The 16,284-nt window shown below is 45.7% G+C and overlaps 8 protein-coding genes across 8 annotated transcripts; 4 read left to right on the top strand and 4 right to left on the bottom strand.

The window, feature by feature from the left end:
* Positions 1–30: 30 nt before the first annotated feature.
* Positions 31–3,043, top strand: C8R40DRAFT_1047002 (Nonaspanin TM9SF; the record flags this gene model as incomplete). The annotated part of the gene is made up of 21 exons (XM_046224406.1): positions 31–195; positions 245–260; positions 310–425; positions 476–569; positions 638–803; positions 856–1,098; positions 1,150–1,234; positions 1,289–1,318; positions 1,376–1,508; positions 1,562–1,646; positions 1,705–1,797; positions 1,850–1,923; positions 1,976–2,061; positions 2,112–2,128; positions 2,179–2,236; positions 2,294–2,327; positions 2,383–2,469; positions 2,522–2,597; positions 2,652–2,772; positions 2,828–2,874; positions 2,977–3,043. The coding sequence occupies 21 exons, from the start codon at positions 31–33 to the stop codon at positions 3,041–3,043; spliced, it is 1,893 nt and encodes a 630-aa protein (XP_046085873.1).
* Positions 3,044–3,098: 55 nt separating this feature from the next.
* Positions 3,099–4,810, bottom strand: C8R40DRAFT_1171369 (uncharacterized protein; the record flags this gene model as incomplete). The annotated part of the gene is made up of 8 exons (XM_046231695.1): positions 3,099–3,262; positions 3,321–3,518; positions 3,574–3,640; positions 3,692–3,790; positions 3,840–4,161; positions 4,218–4,507; positions 4,566–4,713; positions 4,770–4,810. 8 exons carry the CDS (start codon positions 4,808–4,810, stop codon positions 3,099–3,101), a joined length of 1,329 nt encoding a protein of 442 aa, XP_046085872.1.
* A 98-nt stretch (positions 4,811–4,908) lies between these two features.
* Positions 4,909–8,325, top strand: C8R40DRAFT_1108007 (uncharacterized protein). The gene is made up of 11 exons (XM_046228239.1): positions 4,909–5,159; positions 5,215–5,908; positions 5,970–6,112; positions 6,160–6,417; positions 6,470–6,700; positions 6,772–7,107; positions 7,161–7,403; positions 7,454–7,887; positions 7,955–7,978; positions 8,031–8,104; positions 8,157–8,325. Exons 1-11 carry the CDS (start codon positions 5,028–5,030, stop codon positions 8,195–8,197), a joined length of 2,610 nt encoding a protein of 869 aa, XP_046085871.1. The 5' UTR covers positions 4,909–5,027; the 3' UTR covers positions 8,198–8,325.
* Positions 8,326–8,926: 601 nt separating this feature from the next.
* C8R40DRAFT_1046719 (cytidylyltransferase family-domain-containing protein) lies at positions 8,927–10,484 on the top strand (the record flags this gene model as incomplete). Its single annotated transcript, XM_046224382.1, has 6 exons — positions 8,927–9,101; positions 9,152–9,366; positions 9,422–9,603; positions 9,655–10,006; positions 10,059–10,249; positions 10,307–10,484. The coding sequence occupies 6 exons, from the start codon at positions 8,927–8,929 to the stop codon at positions 10,482–10,484; spliced, it is 1,293 nt and encodes a 430-aa protein (XP_046085870.1).
* Positions 10,485–10,557: 73 nt separating this feature from the next.
* C8R40DRAFT_1047171 (uncharacterized protein) lies at positions 10,558–11,547 on the bottom strand (the record flags this gene model as incomplete). The annotated part of the gene is made up of 1 exon (XM_046224424.1): positions 10,558–11,547. A coding segment is annotated over one exon (990 nt), but the record flags the coding sequence as incomplete, so codon positions are not given.
* A 797-nt stretch (positions 11,548–12,344) lies between these two features.
* On the bottom strand, positions 12,345–13,023 carry C8R40DRAFT_1171365 (ribosomal protein S12/S23; the record flags this gene model as incomplete). Its single annotated transcript, XM_046231694.1, has 5 exons — positions 12,345–12,362; positions 12,422–12,577; positions 12,631–12,822; positions 12,886–12,950; positions 13,017–13,023. The coding sequence occupies 5 exons, from the start codon at positions 13,021–13,023 to the stop codon at positions 12,345–12,347; spliced, it is 438 nt and encodes a 145-aa protein (XP_046085868.1).
* An 801-nt stretch (positions 13,024–13,824) lies between these two features.
* C8R40DRAFT_1046713 (tryptophan synthase beta subunit-like PLP-dependent enzyme) lies at positions 13,825–15,771 on the top strand (the record flags this gene model as incomplete). Its single annotated transcript, XM_046224381.1, has 6 exons — positions 13,825–14,146; positions 14,229–14,816; positions 14,871–15,090; positions 15,145–15,419; positions 15,478–15,573; positions 15,629–15,771. The coding sequence occupies 6 exons, from the start codon at positions 13,825–13,827 to the stop codon at positions 15,769–15,771; spliced, it is 1,644 nt and encodes a 547-aa protein (XP_046085867.1).
* Positions 15,671–16,275, bottom strand: C8R40DRAFT_305697 (NADH dehydrogenase 1 beta subcomplex subunit 3). The gene is made up of 3 exons (XM_046234651.1): positions 16,205–16,275; positions 15,944–16,150; positions 15,671–15,891 (listed from the first exon to the last, which is right to left on the bottom strand). The coding sequence occupies exon 2, from the start codon at positions 16,147–16,149 to the stop codon at positions 15,952–15,954; it is 198 nt and encodes a 65-aa protein (XP_046085866.1). The 5' UTR covers position 16,150; positions 16,205–16,275; the 3' UTR covers positions 15,671–15,891; positions 15,944–15,951.
* Positions 16,276–16,284: the final 9 nt, after the last annotated feature.

The following is a 16,284-nucleotide window of genomic DNA, read 5'->3' as shown; positions in this document are numbered from 1 at the left end:
AACGTTGTCCGTCCTTCTTTCACTGTCATCATGAAGGTTATACCCTTGGCCATTTCGGTTTCATCCTTCGCTTTTTTCTCCAATGCATTCTACCTGCCTGGCGCTGCGCCTCGAAACTACGCTCAAGGAGAGCAAGTAGACCTTTTCGTCAACGCTCTAACTCCTATGATTTCAGGAAAGGACGACGCAAAACTGGTGCGTTTCGCGTACTGTCATGGACTACATAAACTAACCTTCCCCCAAGAAATCCTTAATTAATTGTGAGATTGAACATCAGTGTTTAGAATTTCCAAGTTCATCAGTAATCAGATGATTACTATAATCCGAAATTCCATTTCTGCGAGCCAGATGGAGGGCCAGTAAAACAGTCCGAGAGTTTGGGTGGAATCCTTTTCGGAGACCGCATTTTCAGCTCCCCGTTTGATGTAAGTAGGAACTACTGCCACTCTGGTATCTCCGCTAACGCGTGTCGCAGATCAAAATGCTAGAGAGCAACCAGACGTGTCAGACTCTCTGTAAAACGACTGTGGACGGAGAGAGCGCGAAATTCATCAACGACAGAATACGAGGTGTGTTAACTGACGTCTGATATCTATCCCGAGTCGCTAATCTTGGTCACTCATTTGAAAATTTGTAGAAGACTATGCATTGAACTGGTTGATTGACGGATTACCTGCAGCCGAAATGAAGATTGACTTGAGGACAGGAGAACTGTTCTTTGACATTGGCTTCAATCTAGGAAATGACGACGAACCCTTCGAGGAAATGCCGGCTTTAAATAACCACTACGAGATCGTACTGAGGTCCGGGTCTGCTTAAAACTGCCAGCCATGTTCTTACGGATGTCCCTCGCAGATATCACGAGTACGCTCCTGGCGATTATCGCATCGTCGGAGTCCTAGTGTGGCCCTACAGTATTGGAGGTGACCAAGAAGGCCCGGCAACCTGTGATACCGAAAACATCAGCCCACTGGTTCTGAGCGAAACACAATCTCAGACTGTACGTTACACCTATCGTGTAACGTGGAACGCTTCATCGACCCCTTGGGCCACTCGATGGGACAATTATCTCAAAATAGCTGACCCTAGAATCCATTGGTATACACGCTCTCATATGTCCAACCACCTCTGGCTGAGAATTGTTCTTAGGTTTAGTCTTGTTAACTCTATCGTCATTGTCGTATTTCTTCTCGTCATGGTCTCTATGATTCTTTATCGTAGCGTCTCCCGGGATGTGCGTACTGGTTTTGTTAATCTGTGATCTTTCGCTGATTTTCTTGTTATTTAGATTTCTAGGTACAACGCAAGTGACATGAGTGTGGGTTTACGTGTCTCAACCAAAATTCGTACATTGACTGACATCCTCCAAATACAGGAGGATGTTCAAGAAGATTGGGGTTGGAAACTCGTACACGGGGAAGTTTTCCGTCAACCTTCACATCCCATGCTTCTTGGCATTATGTCCGGAAATGGTGCACAACTCTGTTCGATGGTTGGAGTAACTTTAGGTTTGAATATATACGTTCTTGTTTCACTGTTTGTTTGAGTGTCTGTTGAACAGTGTTTGCGTTATTGGGTTTCCTTTCTCCTTCAAACCGTGGTTCTTTGGCCACCGTGATGATGGTGTGCTTCTCGTTCTTCGGATGGTGCGTTCCTATATTCTTATTCTGGCAATAGGAGCGACATTGATGTTGTACACACTAGCATTGGTGGATATGTTTCGAGCCGTGTTTATAGTTCGCTTGGTGGGTCTGACAAGCGCAAAAATGCGTTCCTTACGGCCACTGGCCTGCCTACGTGTGTCATAGTTTACAATGCAAAAGCATGATTCCTGACTTTTGACAAACAGCATCGTCTTCATGATAGTATTCTTGTTAAACTTCTTCCTTCTTATGGCCAACTCCTCGGGTGCCGTTCCATTTGGTTTGTGGTATTTTATTGTGTCAACGAAATCTTATCAAGGACCGGTGTTTAGGTACACTGCTTGTGATTGCTCTCCTTTGGTTTGGTATTTCAGCTCCGTTATCCGCTGTCGGTTCTTATTATGGTACAAAACACGGTGTAAGATTCATTTCTAATATCTTTGGTCTGTACTGACAGTTGCTTCATAGGCTATTCACCACCCTGTGTATGATGAAATTGTTCACGATTGGTCGTTTGTACTCATTATATGTTCAGGAGAGTCAACCCCATTCCCCGCCAGATTCCTCCGAGCCCGAAGTATCTTCGACCTTGGGTGCGTTTTTTATTTTGACTACGATTATGTATTCACCAATATAACACGAGTTTCTAGTCAGCGGCCTTGCTGAGCGGTATACTTCCTTTTGGTAAATCAATCTGTTCTCGTGTCGATACTCTGGTAGATTGAATTTATGGTTCAAGGTGCCGCGTTTGTTGAGCTCTATTTTGTCATGTCGTCGTTGTTTGCCTCGAAGGCATACTATGCGTTTGGCTTCGTGGCATTGACGGGTGAGTCCCGTTCTCAATTTTTATCATATCATCTTCTCACAGTCCATCTTAGCTGGCGTCATGGGCATCACGGTTGCAACAGTCAGTATCCTGTTCACGTACTTCATGCTGTGCGCTGAAGAATACCGGTGAGCTTGAGGGTCACTCGGGGGAATCCGAACGTGTTTTGACTTCCACTGTAGATGGCACTGGCGTTCGTTCTTGATTGGCGGAGGCAATGCTTTCTGGGTGTTGGCTTACGGACTGTTCTATTGGGCATCACGGTTATCGTTAGGCTCGTTTTCGAGTGTCGCGCTCTATATGGTGAGTAGCCTTTGCCTACTCTGCGTCGAATAACTCGTTATGCATTTATATCCAGGGATATCTCCTCCTTTTGGCTCTTCTGGATTTCCTTGTAACCGGTTCGTATTTTCTTGCCATACCCCGATTCTGCTGACTGAATCGCCCTGTATCAGGTACAATCGGCTTTCTAGGTATGCCACGTCTAATATCAACCGTTGCAACGAGTTCCAATCTCTCTTTAGCTTCGTACTGGGCGGTTCGCAAACTGTACAGTGCAATCCGAATCGATTAGTGTATGTGTATAGATATCCCAACAATTACTTGGATCACGATATCATAAAATGATGCTAATTACCAGCAGTGGCAAGTAGTATAACTTTGTCCTTACCAGCTCTGATCATCACCGCACGACCATCCAGTAAATGGGATTTATGTAGAGTAAACCGTATGTCTGGAACAACCTGATCGTTGAAATAAAGTCCTTTTGATTGCGCCAGTTGTCGGGCAGCAGCTGCGTAATGAATGAATGAGGGATGACTGAAAACCGAGTCAATTACATGCGTACTCACAGGTGGATGATACGAGGCCGTACTTCGAGGCCAGTTTCACCACAGGCACAGAGGTTAACTCCGTGTCTTCACACAATGTCATTCGAGGATCACCTCTAAAGGCGTCAATGAGAGTTTGGGCGTCTAAAGTGCGAGTTTTTGAGTTGGGATGTCTAAACACAGTTTTGGACATTGTTTCGGCGGATAGTACACCTGGAGCTGATGAGAAGAGGATGAGAGGTTTGCGTCGTGGAACCTGCAACTTGTCCCGTACCCCCATGGATTAACTCAGTCACTTCAGCTGCCAATCGCCTTTGTGCAGTTCTTTTATCAGGTTCTGACTATATCAACGTCAACAAATGAACCGCATATATGTAGATCAAATGCCTTACTTTGTGTACTTCCATCACCATTTGTATCTCTGACAAAGGCAAGAATGTGAAGATTTTTAGATACTTTTCCACATCCGCATCTTCAACTTTGAGGAAATACTTTGCGGCGAGTGAGAATTCATCGCATTGGCTGTTCGGAGAAGCACACCTGGTAAAGATCGAAGACACTAGTTAATTTGGGATCCAGCCAAATCGCATTCCCTGCGCTCTTGCCAAACTTCTCGCCAGAAGCGGTCGTGAGCAAAGGTGTAGTTATACCAAATGCTTTTTGATCTTCTGAGGATTTTGATGGATTCAAACGATTAATGAGCTCGAGCCCGGCCACGATGTTTCCCCATTGATCTGAGCCTCCAATCTGTACGGTACAGCCAAAGGCACTATGAAGGTGATAGAAATCATATGCCTGGAGTAGCTGATAGGTGAACTCTGTGAAGGATATGCCGGCACTTGAATCGAGACGTGTTCTAACGCTATGAAATAAAATCAGAATCAGCAAAGCGCCTTGTGTATAAGATGACAACTGTACCTCTCTTTGTTTAGCATGGTGTTTACTCTAGCATGAACGCCAACAACACGCAGGAACTCAAGCATCGTGAAATTTTGGTGCCATTCCAGATTACTTTTGACTTCTGGGTCGGATGTGATATCCGAGGCAGAGGGAAGACGACTCTTTGCATACAAGAGCCCACTGCGAAAGAAGCTCTTGATGCTTTCACTTAACAAACCAACATTTCTTTCGATCTGCGCAGCATTCGCAGGTCCTCGTTCGGTCTTCCTTCCCGAAGGATCTCCTATGAGACCGGTAGCGCCACCTATCTGTGCAGCGAATATTTTCAACCGTAGAATTCATCAGCGAAGATTTAGCGCGCCTCACGAGTGGAATGATGGTGTGCCCGTGAAGTTGAAAATGCAGTAGACACATCAAAGGAACGAGATTCCCTATGTGTAAGGAAGAAGCCGTGGGGTCAACACCGCAATATATGACTTGTCGTGAGCGCAACGCATTTTCTAGCTCTGTGGGACTATATTTCCATGAATGAACATGAACACTCTCCAGGACACGTATATACCTGGTCACTTGCTGTATAAAACCACGACTAGACAACTCATGGAAGACATTACTGAAGGACCTTATTGGTGGTATATGGCGAATTGAACGCACTGCCCGTCCAAGGGGAAACTGAAAGAGCATGCCAGAATGTCACATGATTTCAGTGAGTCCGAAATCATAAAAATCGACAAGTCAAACTTGACTTGGCACCACGCTCTTCCAAGTCCCACATCCCTTCTTCTACTCCCTTTTTGCTCTTCCTCAGCTCTCGTCTCGCTGTGACATATGTCTACAGACTCTGGACCGTTATCTGACGAGGACAGCACCATGGGCGATGGTGTCGACCTCAATGGCCACGCCAATGGCATCGGTAACGGTTCCCACTTACCAATGAGTGACGATGAAGATATGAGTTTGGTGAAAACTGCTTGTCTGTTGTTGAGCTCAATAATTTGACTCATTAACTATCCAGTTGCAGACTGTACCACCTAGGAGAAATCTGAAACGCAAGAAATCCAACTATGCCGAGTCCTCTGACGAGGATGATATTCCTCTCGCGTCTTCTCCTGCTAAACAGCCCACTTCAGCAGCTATACCGATGCCTGGTGCCGTCGCAGCCACTACAGTCCCTTCTTCTAAGGCTTCCAAGTCGAAACGTCTTGGTACTAAGAAGGAAGAATCTGACGATGACGGCTATTTGAAGAAACCGCAGAAGAAGAAACCCCGGAAGAAAGTAAAAAAGGAAGAGTCTTCAGATGACGATATACCTATCGTCGCTCCTAAGTCCTCTGCCCGGAAGCGTAAAGTCAAGCCGGAAAGTGAGGCAGAGTCCTCTGACGAGGACAAGCCCATCATTAAAAAGACCTCAGCTAGAAAGACGCCCGCAAAGAAGGCGAAGAAGGAAGAGGATGTTGAGCAGCCCGCTTCGAAGGTCAATGGTAAAGCGAAGGCAAGAGAGATAAACGACGGCGAAGACGAAGGCAAGGGCAAGGGCAAAGGAAAGAAGAAGAAAAAAGAAGAAGAGCAAGAAGAAGAAGTGTATAGGTGGTGGGAGGCAGATCCCAACGGCGATGGCTCTGTCAAATGGCAGACTCTTGAACATAACGGTGTCATCTTTCCTCCTCCATACGAGTCACTTCCGTCCCATGTCAAGATGAAGTACAACGGTGGGCCTGATGGACTTACTCTTATTTGTACTCAGTCGTGTCTAACATCTCACCGTCATAGGAAAGGATGTTCGTCTTCCTCCGGAATCCGAAGAGGTTGCAGGCTTCTATGGTGCTTTGATCGAGTCTGATCACGCGAAGGACACCGTATTTAACAAGAACTTCTTCAACGACTGGAAGGAAATATTGAAAAAACATCCTCCTGTAAGCGGTCGATACTCGAAGTAGGGATCTTGCTAAATAATGTACAGCTGGATGGCACCAAGATAACGACGTTTGAGAAGTGCGATTTCCGTCCCATGTTCGACTATTTTGAGTCGGAAAAAGCTAAGAAAAAGGCGTTGAGTGCTTCTGAGAAGAAGGAGCTCAAGAAAGCCAAAGATGATATGGAGCTCAAGTACACTACTTGTCTCCTGGATGGCCGCAAGGAGAAAGTTGGAAACTTCAGAGTTGAACCTCCGGGGCTATTCCGAGGTCGCGGTGAACATCCGAAGAAAGGTTCTCTCAAAGTCAGTGCCTTTCAATGGTTGTACTTTCGTCTACTAATAGCGTGGTTCGTAGCTCCGTGTGCGACCCGAAGATATTACCCTTAACATTGGCAAGGATGCTCCTGTACCTATTCCGAACATGCCGGGCAAGTGGAAATCTATTCAACACGATAATACCGTTACCTGGCTAGCGACATGGACCGAAAATATCAATCAAAGTCACAAATATGTGTTTTTGGCAGCGGGTAGTTCTCTCAAGGGCCAAAGTGATATGATGAAATTTGAGAAAGCCCGAGAACTTAAGGTGAATAAATCTGTATGTATTCAGGCATTAGTTCGCGTTCTCAACAGTTTGCCGCTCGCGTTCCTCTTCAGAATTATGTCGATCGCATACGAGCTAACTACTCTGGCGATCTACGGTCTAAAGTCATGGCAGAACGACAACGGGCTACTGCTATGTACTTCATAGACAAGCTTGCTCTTCGTGCTGGAAACGAGAAAGGCGAAGATGAAGCTGACACCGTTGGCTGTTGTTCACTCCGTTGTGAACATGTTACTCTTGAGTCCCCGAACTTCATCATCTTCGATTTTTTGGGTAAAGACTCCATTCGTTACTATAATCGAGTCGCTGTCGATGCCCAGATTTTTAAGAACATCCGGATCTTCAAGGAGAACAAGGAAGATGACGATAGCTTGTTTGACCGTGTCACGGTAGGGTTAACTTATTACCTCGCTAACAACCTTGTTTCTAACATAACAAGTAGACGGCCTCCCTGAATAAGCATCTGAATTCCGAGATGAAAGGCCTGACCGCCAAGGTTTTTCGTACCTACAATGCCTCAGCTACGTTCCAGCGGCTGTTGGACGAAAGCGATCTTGAGGGCGCAACCTTACAGGAGAAACTGAATGCTTACAACAAGGCAAATCGCCTTGTTGCTATTCTTTGTAACCATCAGCGTAGTGTACCTAAGACTCACGACCAGTCGATGGAGAAGATGCGACAGAAGGTAGGTTGATTTCCACCCGAAGCTTCATCATCTCAAACCCTCTTTCGCAGTATAAAGGACTTAAATATGATCGTATGAAACTTCGGCATGGCTTGTTCGGCATGGATTCGAAGTACAAGAAAATAGACAAGTATAAGGAAGACGAGTCAGACATAGATGATGACTGGATTGTAGAGTACGAGGAGCAGATGAAATCGAAGGAGATCGAGAAGGCAGAGAAGAAATTTGCGAAGGAGAACGAGAAACTGACAGAGGATGATCTCAAGCCACAGCTCGATTCAGTGCTTGAGGCACGCATACGACATATTGAAGAAGAGTTCAAGAGACTTGCCAAAGAACGAGGTAAAACTACTGTGGCGGTGAAGGGTAACAAGACACCCGAGAAACTTATGGAAGGTATTGACAAGTTGACTGAGAGGATTAAGAGCTTCAAATTGCAGATGGTGGATCGTGACGAAGGCAAAGAAGTTGCTCTTGGAACCAGGTGCGGGGTTTGACTTTTCAGTTTGACCTATCCTCGCCTCAAAGTTTGAGCGTTATCCTCATTTTAGTAAAATCAACTACCTGGATCCTCGGTAACTTGAATATTCCCAGTTTGATATGTTCACTGATGCTTGATCACTCTAGTATCACCGCTTCCTGGTGCAAAATACATGATGTACCAATTGAAAAGCTGTTCTCCAAGACGCTACAGGTCAAATGTTCGTATAAGCCCTTCTTTCGCGGAACCTAACCTAACGTGGAGTTGTACAGTTCCTTGGGCTATGGAAGTTGATACCGAGTGGAAGTTCTAGAGCTCTGTACTGTTAACCACACATCATTCATTATTATTCGGGGAAAGAACATTGCAGCATTCAAATGTTCTTCGTTGGTTACATTACTTAGAAGCATGTTTATGGATCATAAATTCTGTTACTTGTACAATCGTTTTGTACAAATCGTTATTCAATTGCAGACTGCACACGCGCGTTCCGGCACGGTCATTTATTGAGAGATTCATTCTTGCTCTCGCTCTATCATCTCGTCATGGCTCAGAGTCGCTTTGCCTCCAGATCTATGTTTGCTGCTCTAAGTGTAGAGTCTAGCGGAGAGGAGAGTGAAGAGGAGATTTCGGAATCGGAGGTAAAGTCTAGTGCTACAACTTCAAGGTAAGTTTTTTTATTTCCGTTATTAAAACGGATGAGCATGTTCCATCTTGTAGTGCAGCAACAGAACCGCCAGCTCCACCTGTCAAAATGTCGAAGACTGCCATGAAGAAAGCAGCTAAAGCAGCCCGTTTAGAAAAATTGAACTCACTAGCAGCTGAAAAACCGAATGGCGAAATTACTGCGAATGCTGTGTCCTCCTCAGATTCAGCAGAAGCTGGCTCGTTTACTGGAAATCTAGGAGACTTAGAACCAGAGCCTCCTGTGGATTTAGTGGACGAAGCTACAGTCGTCTCAAATCATGCCCTCGAACCTCCGGTCACAATTCCTCTAGAGGCTGCACCTCCTTCCAAAGACCCCATGGAACTTTCATACTCTATGCCAACGCCAGAACCAGGACCGTCGTCGGAGTTGGAAGCATCACCTATTGCACCCATTGAGGCACCTTCCTCAAAGCAAGACGCCCCTCCGTCAGACCCGGAGAATGTAAAAAAGAGGCAGAACATATTTACGCGTACATTATGGACGTTTATCATGATTGGAATTTTTATTGGTGCGTCTCCTCGTTCAATGTCATGGTTTCATATAGTAACACATTTTCAGGCCTCTTACTTATGGGCCATGCATACATGGTCTTGCTTGTCATGCTATGTCAAACACTTGTATATCGCGAAGTCACTGCTCTATTCCTCTTGGCGCAATCTGATAAACGGGACGAAGTCGAAGGCAAGGACCCTTGGAGCAAGACGCTGAACTGGTACTTCTTCGCTGCCACGAACTATTTCCTATACGGAGAGAGTATCATATACTATTTCAAGGTGCGTTCAGCCTCTGACAATTTCGTCGCAAAGCTCACATCGCGTCCTCCTTCAGCATGTAGTCTTTTCTGAAGCACAACTTCTTCCCTTCGCAACCAACCACAGACTGATCAGTTTCGCACTTTATACCATTGGCCTTATGGGCTTTGTGTTATCTCTCCAAAAACGTTATTTGAGAAAGCAGTTCGGTTTATTTTGCTGGGTCCACATGAGCTTGCTGCTCATCGTTGTTTCAAGGTGCTTGCTCTTCATCATGGAGCTGTGAAATACTGAACACGTCCTATATAGTCACTTTATCGTAAACAACATCCTCGAAGGCTTAATTTGGTTCTGGGTACCAGCCTCCCTCGTTATTTGCAATGACGTATTTGCCTATATTTGGGGAATGTCCATTGGACGAACACCGCTGATCAAGCTTTCTCCGAAGAAAACTGTCGAGGGATTCGTGGGTGCTTTCATTAGCACAGTTCTCTTCAGCTTGCTGTGGGGATCCTATTTCATGCGCTTCAACTATATGATATGTCCGGTCCACGACCTCGGTGTCAGCGCTTGGAGCAATGTGCAATGTGTCCCCAATCCAGTGTTTGTATGGAAGGACTGGCAGATCCCAACACCTCTTGCTACTGTCCTCTCTACTACAGTATGTTCCCGTTTGACTCTGTTCGTTCCGGTGCTAATAGTATCTTCGAAAGCTTCAAACGCAAATCACTTCGATCTCATATGTGCCTTACCATCTTCATCTTTTGTCAATGTCGTTTTTTGCGTCGCTCGTAGCTCCTTTTGGAGGGTTCTTCGCATCAGGCTTCAAACGGGCTTTCAATATCAAAGATTTCGGGCACAGTATTCCTGGACACGGTGGTATGACAGATCGCATGGATTGCCAGTATGTTGATTTTCTGATACGTCTACGACGAGGATTACTATTATTTTCCCCCCGTAGATTCTTGATGGGGGTATTCATGTATGTCTACTACAGCAGTCTGATTCGCCAGCACAACGTGACGGTGGGCTCCATTCTGCAAAAAATCGTCAGCGGTTTGAGCGTCGATGAACAATTGGAACTGATCGTGGATTTGAAAAAATATCTTGAAGGAATGGGGGTACCAGTGCCTTGTTAATGATTTGTATGCAACAAAATTTGTCGTCCGAGTAATTTAGTAACGTAGTAGTAATGACACGTTGGACTTTTTTTCAAGTCAAAGTCCATCTACATAATCCTCCAAACTGCATGGCTTTCCGACCTACAGCTGCACTGTAATCCTTCATGGTTAGCCCTCTAGCATCTTTTCCGCCAATCTCTTTGACATAGAACAGAGACACATCTCCTCCTGCTGGTACATAGACAGTGGCACTCCACCCTCCCGAGTCATTGAGAACAAGTGGTGTCCGACTTCCATCAGGCAAACTAATGAAATGGACGAAGTTATCCGCTTCGGTAGTCGATAAATGTTCGCAAAGTTTGAAGAGGTGAAAGCTAACCCAGGATTCACCCTGGATATACTTTGTTGAAGGCTGCATGTATTGGGGAGAGAATTTATGGGTATGGAAGTCGTTAAATAGCAACGGCCCTTCGGGCTCAAGGATATAGTCTTCCCAAGATATAGGACCACCTTCTTCATCTGATATAAGTTGGTACGCAGGGTCTTCAGGATAGTGACGTTTCCCAAACTCAGCATGAGTGGAAGTGAACCAGACTGGATTAAAGCCCTTGCAAAATCCTGAGCTATCAACAGCACCTGCTCCCCAGCAGCTGTCAATGAGACGCCACTCTTCGTCCATTAAAGCACAATTCCAAGCATGGTTTCCTTGATACTGAGGCACAGGACCGCCTGACTCGGTAGGTGTATACCCAAAACCTTTTCCATGTCCAGTGACTTTCATCGCTTGCAGTCCGGACCGTTCAGCTAAGAACGCGAACAGACCGGCGTAGCCATCACATACAGCCAGACCGGAATGAAGTATGGATTCTGGAGTGGAAGCCTGGACATTACCGCAAAAGAATGCATCTGCATCGTAAGCGATATTGTGATGAAGCCAAGTGAAGATTGCTCTAAATTTCTCGGTCTCTGATTCCCAAGGAGAAGTTAGATCATAGGCAAGATGATCTAGTGAAGTGACACTGTGTCGAGGGAACAGAGAAGCATGTTCATCTACCAACGAAAAGTCATAGCACTTTATACAGCTAGATTCTTTCTGCTCTGGCTCCTCGTATATTATTTCAGGCTCTGGGGGAGGAGTAGGGAGTCGAACTGGTTTTGGAGGTAATCGCCTTCCAGAAAAGGGAGGAGTAGAGGTACCTTTCGCGGGTAGAGGTTGTTCGGATGAGGGAATTGGGGGAGGTTTCCTACTGACAGCACGTACGAATTCGGAACCGCGACTTTCAATCTCGTCCCAAGTAGGACGTTTTGATTGCGGTACGGCCGGAAGAAAGCTTTTCCGACTCGGCGCAGGAGGCAAAGTAAGTTCTTCAAGTTCTTTCTCTGACAGTTCTTCTGGGGTGATTAACTGTGGTAAAGTGGATTTCCCCGTTGATGTTGAGCCCTGCTTCAACTGTAAGCTCGCGATCCGAGCAGCGATACCTAAAGGCTTAGCATTTTCTTCTTCATCTTGAGAAACCGGCTTAACGACGTATGAGGGTCGAGGAGGAGGGGGAGGGGGAGGTGCACCTCTGCCTCGTCGAGCAGGGAGAGGGGGTCGTGGAAGAGACATTCTGACCCCAATTTCCATTGAATCTTGATGGTTACTGTAATACGACGTGAGAATAGGTCTTATATCGCCGCTACTTCGACCAATGGCAAAGCTCCGGTTACATCGCACTATGTTAATCTCTTTATACGTTCTCTGGGTCAATTTACATGAAGGATATGATTGACAAGAGCATAGAGAAACAATACAGTGGCATGGACATATAGGCGTAAAGGAGAACAATAGCCAGAGATAGTTAATAACCGTAGTTCATTTTCTGAAAGGGAGCACGATTATGATCGAGGCTTCTCCTAGAAAGACGAGCCCAACGTTAGATACTTGACGGTGTGAAAAATGATACGTAGCGAACCTTCTTCTCTTTCCAAAGTGCAAGAAGACCAACACCCGACACCTTGACGACCTTGAATCGGACACCGGGAATATCACCCTTGGCCTTTCCACGACGACCGAAACCGGAGATCAGAACTTCGTCGTTCTCATCAACAAAATTCAAGCAACCATCGTTCTTTATGAAGTCAATTGATCGGGATGTTCAGTGCCAGCAATCAGAATACGCACGGGAACGAACGCAGTGACTTTCTTTCCGTTCTTAATCAACTGTACCCTGACACACTTTCGGATGGCAGAGTTAGGCTGTTTGGCTTCGACACCGACTTTCTCGAGCACGATCCCCTTAGCATGAGAGGAACCTCCTGTAGGTGAGGTTTTGTAGATATTTCCTAGAGCACGCTTTTTGTACGTTTTGTCCGCCTGGGATCGAATAAATCTTCAGCCCAAGGCCAAAACTCCTCATAGATAAGACAAAGAACACACCCAGCGGTTTTCCCTGCGGTCATTTCTTAGCTTACGAGCGGCTTGAAGTCCACGAGGTTTGTTGGCTGTTAAGAAAGACCCATAAAAATCAGCAAGAGCACAGCGTTGAGGATACAGCGATTAAGACTAACAGCCCATTGTCGAAGGAGGGAGAGCGAGGTTGCAACAACTTGTACAAACAACAAGAAAGAAGCCGGCAACTCGCCGTGATTATGCAAGCATAAACTGTATAGCTGAGAGGTCACATGCGTCGCGTCGGAAAATTTTCGCATGGTTCATTAGCCACTCAGGATCTTGCGATATGAAAGACATCACACGAGTGTTCGTTCTTCTCTCCCCTAATTTCTAGGGTCTTGATTTCAGAACAAAGGTCCTTGATTGCTCGCTCAACATTGGGTTAGAGCGATTGAAAACCCACAGAAGTGCTAGTAACAGGGCCCGACTCTTCTTCTTCTCTCATCAACGGGGACTCTGGGTACATACATACGCGGGTAATGACCGATATGGCTAGGAACAACTAAGTGGTCAACCGGTACCATGGTCTGATTGTGTCTGATCATTATTATCAATAATGCCCGACTGTAGTCCGATTTTCGTCAGGCGGTCACTCTCCATACTACCTTCTGCCTTCAAGTTGAAGTACTAACTATCATGCCCTATCGTGCCTGCTGGCTTTGAAAAGCCAGGGGAACACATCCTGCCTTTCTTATTTTACTGCACCTATGAATGCCTGAAATACCTAGTCCTCTTAACCGTCAAGTTTGCAAATTTCCTGAAAATAAGTTTATTTTATGACTGCAACGTGTGTGAGTCTACCGCTATACTAATAGTGAGTAAGTTCAAGTTCCCACGCTACATCGTCAGCGCGTCTATTCATCTGGGCGTCCAATTGCGAAAATGAGTCATATCCGAATTTACTCTCTTCACCGTACTACATAAATGCCTCCTACCGCGACAACATTAGAATATGCCTCCGAAGCACCAAAACCACTGGTTTACTCGCGCCTTGCGAAGCATCATTTGCTAGACAACCAAAAACCTGATTATCTACGACTCATCCTCACCGCAAAAGTGTATGAAATATTGAAAGAAACACCTCTCGTTTTGGCAACGAATCTCAGCGCGAAACTTGGCAATGAGATCTGGTTAAAACGGGAAGACTTACAGGAAGTCTTCAGCTTCAAGATCAGGGGGGCGTACAATTTCATGGCCAGTTTGAACGATGAGGAACGATGGAAGGGAGTGATTACATGTAGCGCTGGTTAGTGTGCGTAATCTTGACCTCACCCATGCTCATTCATTGCTGATCTTACGATCAATTTCTCTGACTTCATTTTATGTAGGGAATCACGCTCAAGGTGTAGCCTTGTCAGGCTCAAAACTCAGCATACCATGTACAATTGTTATGCCCCGAGGTACGCCTAGCATCAAAGTACGAAACGTAGAAAGACTAGGAGCCAAAGTTATTCTACATGGTATCGACTTTGACGAAGCCAAGGCGGAATGTGCTAGACTTGCTGATGTCCATGGGCTTGTATTTGTTCCGCCCTACGATGATCCGTTAGTGATCGCAGGGCAGGGCACTATTGGGATGGAAATCCTCAAACAATTGCCTGATTCAGATAACCTAGAGGGCATATTCGCCGCTGTAGGCGGAGGAGGATTGGTTGCCGGAATCTCTGCGTACGTAAAACGCATTGGAAATCCACGCACCAAAGTATTTGGAGTCGAGACAGTAGATGGTGATGCGATGGACAAAAGTCTTGCTCAAGGGGAACGAATAACTTTGCCTGAGGTTGGTCCATTCAGTGATGGAACCGCCGTTAGGATAGTCGGCAGTGAGGGATTTCGCATCTGTAAAGAATTACTCGATGGAGTGGTAAAAACCGACAACGATGCGATCTGCGCCGCGATTAAAGACATTTTTGAAGGTTAGTCTCTTCTTGCATTGCACATCCGTTAAGTATCTGAAATATATTTTATAGAGACTAGGTCTATTACCGAACCTGCTGGTGCTCTCGCTGTAGCTGGTTTGAAGCACTACATTCTCAAAAACAACCTGGTCGGCGCTCAGAAGAGATTCGTTGCGGTGATCAGCGGAGCCAATATGAATTTTGATCGTCTGCGATTCGTTGCAGAACGTGCAGAGCTTGGTGAGGGCCGAGAAGCTCTCTTCAGCGTCGATATACCCGAAAAACCTGGCAGGTAAATTCTTGTCAAGTGTAACTTGTCTGCAACGCCGTATAACATGTGTTCTAGCTTTCTTACACTCCATACAGTCATTCATCCTCGGGATGTGACCGAATTCATTTACAGGTACAACAAGAGCACTGCACCAGATAGAGCACATGTGCTTGTCTCCTTCAAAGTAGACGCAAAAAAACGCACAGCGGAAATCAAGTCGCTGTTGAACGAGTTTGAAGCTGGAGGCATGAAAGGCTACGACATCAGCGATAATGAGCTTGCGAAGAGTCATGGGCGATATCTGATAGGTGGATCGCAGCCTGTTCCAAACGAGCGCATATTCCGCTTCGGTCAGTCGACCTAATTCTGGACTCGTTAGTTTCAACATTGACCCCATTCGTTTGATAGAGTTTCCCGAACGACCAAACGCTTTGCGCAATTTCCTTCTCGGTCTTCGATATGACTGGAACATATCTCTGTTTCATTACAGAAATCACGGCGCAGGTGCGTAGCTCAATATCACTAATGCGCTGAGCGTGCTGATTTCCATTACTACTAGACATCGGAAAGGTTCTGGCTGGAATCCAGGTTCCCCCATTAGAGAATGACGAGTTTGATGCATTCTTGAAAAAGCTCAATTACACGTATGTGGAAGAAACTGAGAATCCGGTGTATAAACGCTTTCTGCACGGTGATGAATAAAGTACAGCATGTTGTAGAAGTCTCAGAGAATGACGCCTAAACGGCCTTTCAACCATCCTTCTCTGAGGTATGCAGGGCAATATGAAATGCAGCAAGTGAAATGTCAAATATGCTCATGGTCTGAGCACCGAAAGTTAACATTGTGATGACATACGTCTGATGAGATACGCACATTCTAGCCTAATGATGTTTCTCCTCGACTTTCTTGTGGGCACTCAGATAAACATTGTCCGCGATCACATACGCTGTGAACGCGACTACGGCGATTCCAAATCCAGGGAACAGGTTCCGAAGGACAGTTGTCTTTTGGAAAACGGGTGACTTCCTCCAAGCATCTAGTTTTGCCCAAGGATCTCTGTACAGTGGAAGATTTGACATCCTACAAGTTACTTGAGATGAATGTAAGCAGAGCGATATATCAGGTACAACTTACTGGAGGTTCGAAGATGAATGTCTAAGCACAAGTTGTGAAAACGTGAGCCGCTGGCGGCAGAATTTGCCTATTCCGGCAAT

Source organism: Lentinula edodes, assembly GCF_021015755.1.
Source record: "Lentinula edodes strain Le(Bin) 0899 ss11 chromosome Unknown C8R40scaffold_20, whole genome shotgun sequence".
Classification (NCBI taxonomy): domain Eukaryota; kingdom Fungi; phylum Basidiomycota; class Agaricomycetes; order Agaricales; family Omphalotaceae; genus Lentinula; species Lentinula edodes.
This window is presented reverse-complemented; position numbering and strand designations above follow the sequence as displayed.